At 46.2% G+C, this 8,209-nt stretch overlaps 1 protein-coding gene across 1 annotated transcript in view; it reads left to right on the plus strand.

The window, feature by feature from the left end:
- Positions 1 to 8,209, plus strand: part of AKAP2 (A-kinase anchoring protein 2) — a 151,074-nt gene that overhangs the window by 131,313 nt on the left and 11,552 nt on the right. The window contains exon 4 of the mRNA XM_009278775.1: positions 6,012 to 6,190. Within this exon, the coding sequence (XP_009277050.1) occupies positions 6,012 to 6,190 (179 nt within the window). The remainder of the gene's footprint in view (positions 1 to 6,011; positions 6,191 to 8,209) is intronic.

The raw sequence follows: 8,209 nt of genomic DNA on the forward strand, positions 1-8,209 counted from the left end.
AAATTAACTCTATCCCTGCTGAAACCAGGACAATGATGAAAAGAAGAAACAGAGGTCCTTCTGTCATCAAATTGCCTTTCTCAAAGAAAGAATTGGCACTCTTCTTTTAATATCAGGATACCTCAGCAGAAAGGGATTAGGAGGGCAAGTCTAAATCTGAAAAATCTGTTGCTAATTCTTGAGTGGGGAAGTGTAAACTCACCAGAACTCTTTTGAGGAGGTGCAGGAATTAACTTAATTAGCAGTGGCCTACCTATCAGGTTGCTTTTAGTGATGGACTGGGCAGAGTAGCTTTACTAGGACTCATGGTGGTCCCTGGTTATTTATTATTCCTGCCCCACTTCACTGCTTTGAACCGTTGTTATGTGGATAACAGAAACACAAACGACAAAAAAGGACTGCAGTGAACTGAACTGCTATTTTGACTGAAGTGTGGAAGACTAACACAATTCATGCGGGTGTATGTGTGGAATAACTGCTAATTACTTTAGATAGCAAACAGGCTGTTTTTGCCAGCCTGACATGCAACTTTCATACAAGTGATGGTAACACTAAACTTAGTGTCTGCCAACCACCCAGCACAAGCCACCATGGTTCCTAGTAATAAACTTCTGTACTGCTAACAAGTATCCTTTAAAGCTGTTTGGGATGCTTCGAAGCAGCCTTTTAACCCATCTCAGATCACTGGAGCAAGACACAGAGTAATTTCAGTGAAACAACTACTACGTGTTGTGTGCACACAGGACAAGACCTTCTCCAGGGTACTCCTGGAAAGGTGAAGGGAAGAACCTATGCAAACTCCTTTCCCAAAAAGTTGGGTTTCCTGCATGAGGAAACCCAAGGAAGACCAAAAAAATGCTTGAGCATGGCTAAATGGAGAGTCATCGTGGATCCAAAAATATTTGTGGAGCTGTATTTAAATTTGAATGTTTCCTGCATTGTTTTGCTGCAGCACCTTCTGCATTTGGTGAGGTGTTGAGCAGCTGCACAGCAAGCCAGTGGTTTTTCTCCTATTATCTCCTACACCATGCCTCCTGGGCAGAGCAGCTGGGGCTGTTCGATAGTTTATTTGAACAGGATGGGTCAGTGTGTGACACAAGAGGATCCAGCATACGTTTGGTGGTGTAATTCCCATGTTCCTTTTATTAGGAGTACTTAGACTATGAAGAACTTGTGTCTAACTTCCTGTAGTGCCTGGCTCGAGTAATCCTGTTTGTCAGAGGAGGTATGAAAATCATTATATGAGGGGTCTTGGTTCAGTGAAGGCTTTTCTGTTGGAGAGAAACCCTTTGTGAATATTTGCTGTCTCATGACTAGGCATGGGGGAATCCCTAACACAAGAAGCTATGCCTGGGAGAAGCTTTCCTGAAGCTGCCACATCTGCCTTTTTGGTGTTTGTCACCAAAATGTTGCCAGGTGAGGCAGAAGGCACGTTGCACTCCCTGCACTTGTCTGCAGGCACTCAGACCCATCTGCATGCATGTCTGGGAGAGCTGCCCACCAAGCAGTCATCTTCTGTTGTCCTCAGTTGATGAATGAGATGAGAGAATTTCAGTGGATGGCAAAAGTCCAGAGGGGGAGTTGCAGTTTAGAGATACAAATGATCAGGTACCTTTAAATTTCAGGTAACTATTCCCTCCAAAAGTGAGGAGGGGGGGTGTGCTGTCGTCTTCTTTCTTCTCCTTGCTTTCTTCTCCTGAGTGACAACTGTGGAGCATAAACCTCTGTCAGAGGAGCCACTTCAGCCTGAAAACCATTTTCCGCTTTCATTTTTCACTAGTAAATACCTACACTAAGGAAACATCCCAGGTTCAACCGCAGCCTGAAGATACTTTTTGTACGGTGGGAGGAGAAGCAGAAACTTTGGGGCAAGACATTTCTAATATTTGTGGCCATCACAAAATTTTTAATGCCCTGTATACATGTAAAGAATAAGGATCAGGTATAATACATATGCATGAACCCCTTTTTAAAATGAGAATTTTGAGAAAGGCTAGAGCAGAAATGGAGCCTTTGAGTTTATGGAAGATACTGTTTCCTCACCTCTTCATAAGCACCAGTATGAAAAAATCAAAGTTCATCATTCTCTTCAAGGATTCCTCTGGAGTGCTCATCACTCACCCCCTGAACACCTCCAGGAGTGCCTTGACAGCATACTAACCCAGCTCATTTGTCATTTGCTCTCTTATTCCCTCCCTAGTGGAGAACGTGTATGAAGTGAGAGGATCTTCGAGAGGTTCTTTTTTTAATGTTTGTGTGTTTGTATATTCGTGTTGCTCACTTGGTGTTCAAAAAGACAAAAGAAGCTCACCTTTCACCTGGAGTGGTAATGAGAAGTATTTTTTTACATACTTCCACTATCCCCTGACTTCAGCACAGACTAGCCTCCTAAAACAATCTGTCTTGATGAAATACCTTATTTTCAAAAGTTTTCTTTGCTGTGCAGGTGTCTTTAAAAATGCCAACAGCATCTGTAAAATAGTTGCTCTTACTTGTGTGAAGCCCCGTTCTTCCCATCTCCTTTGAACCTTAGTTAACTTTATATGATGGCCCTTGGTACCTGCTGGTTACTTAGTGGTGGCTCAGGCCCTTGTCCCAGGGACTCGCCTCGGTCACTCTTTGTTCTTGATATTGCAGCAAATCAGCTGAGCATCCTTCCTCAGCTTGCAGCGAGTGCTTGGACACCCGTCAGGCTCCACAGGGTGGATAAGTCACTATCACAACCCCTCTTGCTCCCCAGGGCTGTGGAGAGGTTTTGGTTAGGAGAAAGCTAATCTGTCCCCAGCCTTTACACATCTTTGATTTTGCAGAGCGGTGTCAGGCGATGTCTTGCAGCCACCAGACTGGGACACAGCAGCAGCTGCCCCTTCCCTGAGCTTTCCCTTCCCCTCCTCAGGGCTTAGAAAGAGTGTTTTCCATAGGAGCAGCTCCTGCCTGCCCCAAATAGCACAAGAGGCAGGAAATTAAGAGAAATCAAATTCCAGGAGCTTCCTACTAGATCCCTGAAGCCAGAAAGTGGAGGGAGCCATCACCAGAACTGAAGTCACAGAATGTTTTTTGGAGTCCCTTTGAAAGAGAGAAAAAATGTAAATGTGTAGGTGAAGATTTGGGATGCTATAGCCCGTACTTAATTTCTTGCAACAGCTCTAAAGGTGACCTCAGGGGACTACCTTCCCCTTGAGGGGAAGACACTGCTGATAACTACTGTTAACTTGCAAGTGTGACCATCAGGCTGCAGTTTTTGCTGGTATCCTACAAGCGTGACCCTGTTTCCATTTGAGTCAGAGCACAGTTCCTTTATTACTCAGTTTGGATTTGGGCAAGGACCACCAGCAGTGTCTGTGTGCATCAGGTATGGGCATGGGACTGCAGTAGAAAGTGCCTGTGATCATCATGTCTCATGATGCTTTTATGCTGAATGACTCTTCTGCCTGAGAACAATACCTTATCTGGATGAAAATCTGCCAGAAGAAAATTAACCCAGCAACATTTCTAACATGATCTGAACTGGCAGAATAGGTCTACACTGGACTGGAGCTCTGCATCAGGTTCATAGAGTTTTTCTGTGGTTGTTCTGAGAGCCCTGAAGCCTCAGACACCCTGTCATCTAACCACAGCCTCACTGATGGTTGTGCTGGTTGCTTGCCTTTCTGCCACTGTTGGCACTGGTAGGAGCTCTCTCTTCCACCTGCCTACCTGCTCTCGCAAAATTTTTAGGAACTTGAAAGAGACACTTACTCCTCTATGAAAAGTAGTTAAAATGATGCTGTGAATTCCTGACTTTTTAGTGGAATTCAAACACTTACACAGAGAAAATGGTTGTATAAGCATAATTTCTTGTGGATACAAACCAACAAACCACTGTTTTGCTGTGGGCAAATCTCATTTCTACCTTGGCTTCTATATTTGTGAAAAGGGAATGGTGACACTGTTCAGGGTGACACTGCCCAGCATGCCCAGAACAGTTGCATGTTGCTGCAGGGTTGCTGCTACAACACAGAAATTGATGGGCCCTCCATCCAGGGAGGATGGATCTGCTCAGAGATATCCCCTTTCTAAAACGCAGATCCCCAAAGCCTACAGTTTGCATTGTTTTCCAGAGGGAGTGGGGTGGAAGGACCTCTTTTCAGGCGTGAGGCTTGCCCATAGGTCTGAGCAGCCTGTGATGGTCTGCATCCCTGGGGGAAAGCACAAAAGCTGGGCAGACATCTGAGAAGCCTGATTCTTCCTGCATTACTTGCATACATCCAAGACAGTTACTTATTAGTGTAAGAACTGAGTAACACAGCAAGATATCTGACCCTTAATCAGGCCTTCTATTTTCAGCAGACTTTTTTACCCACTGGACCTAATGGGCAAGGTGACGATCAATCGTTCTTACTCTCTCCTGCTGAGCAGTCCAAGCTGTCACACATGGGTGCAGCTGGGCAGCTCAGGACCTGTTGTTGGCCTCTGCTTTGGCAACATAACTCCCGGTTGTCTGTGGAGCCTGGCGCTGGTGCAACCCAGAGGAGAACCTGGGCCCATAGAAACTCCTCCTCCAGTCTCTGGTGGGGTGATTTAGGGGGGATGAATTCCCAGCCTCATCCCTGCACCGGGCAGCTTAAGCTAAGCCTGTAACGAGAAACTGGTGATGCTGGGTTTTTCCATACTGGTCAGAAATGAAACAAGCCCAGCAAGGGGATTTCTTGTAAAAGACCTCTGCGGTGTCAATTCAGTTTTCACTTCTCCCGTCAAGAATAAAGCCTGCTGATTCTTACAGGAGGTTTCAAGGCTGCTCTCTAGTGGCTACCACTGTCATGATGCTTTTTGGAGGGGCAGCTAGGGTTTTCATTTGTCTCAGCAACAGGAAGTTCCATGAAAATCTGCACGATTCTTCTGGTTACTTCACTTATTTGTAAGGGGTTTGGGGTGGGGTTTTTTCTCCTTTTTTTCTTTCCCATCCATTCAACTGTCTTATTTCGAAGAGCTGCCATGCTGTGAAAAAGGGAAGCTGATCTTGGTTCAGCATTGCTTTCTCCTGTCATAGCTGAGGACCCCCGCACCTTATTCCCATGCCTACGACCTGCCACCGTCGTCCTCATTCTTCCCACCAGGACAAGCTGGGCGGCTCACCCTGGATCAGTTCCTGGTGATGAGAAACGCAGGCTGTCCTCCCTGGAGAAGTGTGGGTTGTCCAACCCCTGAGCTCTCTCGCAGCTTGTTGCAGTGGTCTCCTTGCTCTGGCCTGCCTTTTACCCAGCTCTTCAGCTGCGGTCACTCTGCCTGAAACAGGCTCCCCTGGGTGAAATGGGCTCAGTCAGAGAGCAACATGACTTCTCTCTGACTTTTCTCCCATCAGGAGACTGAAGGGCCCTCTCTGAATAAGGGGCGTGTTGGACGGAGACCCCATCCTGCTCTGCCACAGGTCTCTCTCCAGGAGCACCCTCTGCGACTTGAAGGAGACAGCCGCAGGGAAGAGTAGCACCAGGGACCAACCCAAAGCCGTTCACACTTACAAAGCAGTTAAAAAGCACTGGAAGAAGAGAAAAAGCCAGCAACGCTTAACAAGATGCCTTCTTTGGACATCTGGCACATGGTCCCGGTGTACAGCGGTGGCACCCTGTGTGTTGTGTAGTCTGAGCCAGAAAAAAAATCATCTTGCAGTTTTCCAGAATCTTACAAACATTTCCAGATCACTGAAGTGTGTCCTGTAGGAGGGAATGGGGGTAATTCAGCCACATACTACTGTAAATAATAGTGGTGGGTTAAATTTGCATTGTATCATTTGGTAACTCTTCTAGGTTTTGTGAAAAGATTTTGTAGTGTTTTGGTGTAGTACATTTCAGGAAGAAGGACGGTGTTTTAAAAGCCCATGACCATCGTGATTTACCAGATTGTTTCATAAACTTCATTCCAAACTCTTTCTTCTTTCAAACCCCGCTGACAATGCTTCTCCAGCTATCGTCTTTTGGAAACAACTTGTGAGTCCTTCAGCTTAGAAAGGGTCATTCCTTTTCATGTCATTGCAGGAAAGATAGAGAAGATCAAGCCTCCTCCATCCCCCACCACAGAAGGCCCCATCTCACAGTCTGATCTGCCACCTGAGGAGCCTGCAGGAGCCCAGCGACCCAAGAACCTGATGCAGACCCTCATGGAGGATTACGAAACACACAAAACTAAGAGACGAGAAAGGATGGACGACAGCAGTGTAAGTGCATTTTCCTTTTCACTTGTTGCTCTGCAATAGGGACCATGTCTCGCAAGAACGACCATGCAGACAACAAAAATATTTACTTCACAAGAATCTGCTCAGATCACCTTGTGAGTGCGTAAGGACTTTAACACATTGTAAAGGCCAGCGTGTTTGAAATGGAAGGATGAGGGTCAATGGAGAGGAAGAGAGAGTGTCACTGCAAATATCAAAGGCAACCCATATTAAGTTTCTTTTTAATCAATTAAGTTAATTAATAATAAGGGCAGTGGGTAGCTGCCCTGCAATTGGTGGACTCTGTTAATTCACACGTCACCAAGACCCTCCAATGGGTTATTTTAGTGGCTCTTTGAACTTTGTGGATCAAGCATGTATTCATGCCTGTGTTCATAGACTCCCAAAGTCCTGTCCCAGTGTGCTCAGGATGCAGTGTAAGTAAGTGGATAACTTCCCTAGAAACCACCCCTTGCAGAATTGGATTGGGAATGTCTCAGAAATTAACTTGGATCCTTCAACGGGCAGCGTGCTGTTTCCCGCCGGATTTATTGTCTGTCTTCCACACAAACAGAAAATCAGCCAGAATTTCAGTTTGTGAAATGAGTGCCTGCATTTCAGTCATTGCTGTAGTAGAGTTTAACCCAATTAAGGTGTTCTTTATTGGAGGCACTAATAAGAAGAGCTGTGAATTTCATAGCTGGAAGTATCAAAATTCAGGTGCATCCATTATACAACCTATTTCCCAACAAAGCACAAGGTGTTTCTTATTCAGACTCATTATTACTGTGGGCAATGAGTGCAGAAGGTAGTGAGAGATAAATGTGATATAAAACTTCTTAAATGGACACAGTGTTTGCTGAAGCAGCCACAGTCCTCCAGGCATTTCCCAGAGATGTCAGAATGATGACCCCAGTGCCAAGGAGCTCATGCTCCAAACAAACTGCTTTCTAGTAACGTTCATTAAAGGTAGAGTCTTATTACATGTATAGAAGTAAGTGAAGGTTTGTAACGTGAATACTGCAGTAGTCTGGCAGCTTTTAATCATTACTGGTGAATATTACATAGTAGCATAAGAATCAGAAGGAATGCAATGTGGAGGGGTCCTGTTGCATTTCTGCTGGTTAACTAAAACATAGTAGGAGAGCTGACTCAAAATGTAAACAGATTAATGTCCAGTGCACACCAGAAACTTTCTGGTCCCTTCTTCTACTGAAGCCATTGAAAAACAAGATCTTGTCATCCATCAGGCTCCTGCTGTCGAGTAGGAAGTGAGCTCGTGCACAGGAGCGTGCCTTGTTCTGGCAGCAGCATCTTGGGGCTGCGTCTTGGGAAGGAGCTGCTCTCTGGTTTCTTCTCCCTCCCCAAAGCACCCAGTAAAATGGGGTGGCTCCATCTGCTCTAGTGGATGCTGTTTTCTGGCACCTCCCCAGAGGATCGCTTTCCCTGAAGGGCGCTCAGAGGCTTGCAGGAGACATGTCGCACCCTCATGCCCTTTGCAGAAGCTGGGAGGAACTTTAAAGAGCGGCATAAAACTCCTGCCATGCAAACTAGAACTGGTCCTCGGGAGTCCCGCAGCGAGTGTCTGTCAGTCTGGTGGCTTGAAACCTCAGCACAGTGGAGCAGCTGCTCTGCTAAAGAGGTGACACTCAGCTGGTACTCACCCTGCGCTTCTCTTCCACCCCCAAGAAGAGTGAAGGTGACTTGCCCGCCCCATGAAGCGGTGGCTTGTGGCTGAAGTCTTCTCCCACAGCTGTGATGGTCACATGCCATTTGTCGTGCATGTTGTAGCACACAAAAGACTTGTAAGATGTCATTAGACCTAACTCCCTCTGCTCAGTTACCCAAGTGCAAGTCCTCAGGTGCTTGCAGAGCTGCACATGTGCCCCCTAGAAAGCAGGCCACGATTGCATAGCCTCTGTGCCGTTTGAAGTGAGCCCTAATGTCCTGACCAGAGCAATGGTCTGGTGTCGTGGTTTAACCTCAGTCGGCAACTGAGTACCACACAGCCGCTCGCTCACT

This window comes from Aptenodytes forsteri, unplaced genomic scaffold, assembly GCF_000699145.1.
Source record: "Aptenodytes forsteri isolate BGI_AS27 unplaced genomic scaffold, ASM69914v1 Scaffold211, whole genome shotgun sequence".
Taxonomy (NCBI): Eukaryota; Metazoa; Chordata; class Aves; order Sphenisciformes; family Spheniscidae; genus Aptenodytes; species Aptenodytes forsteri.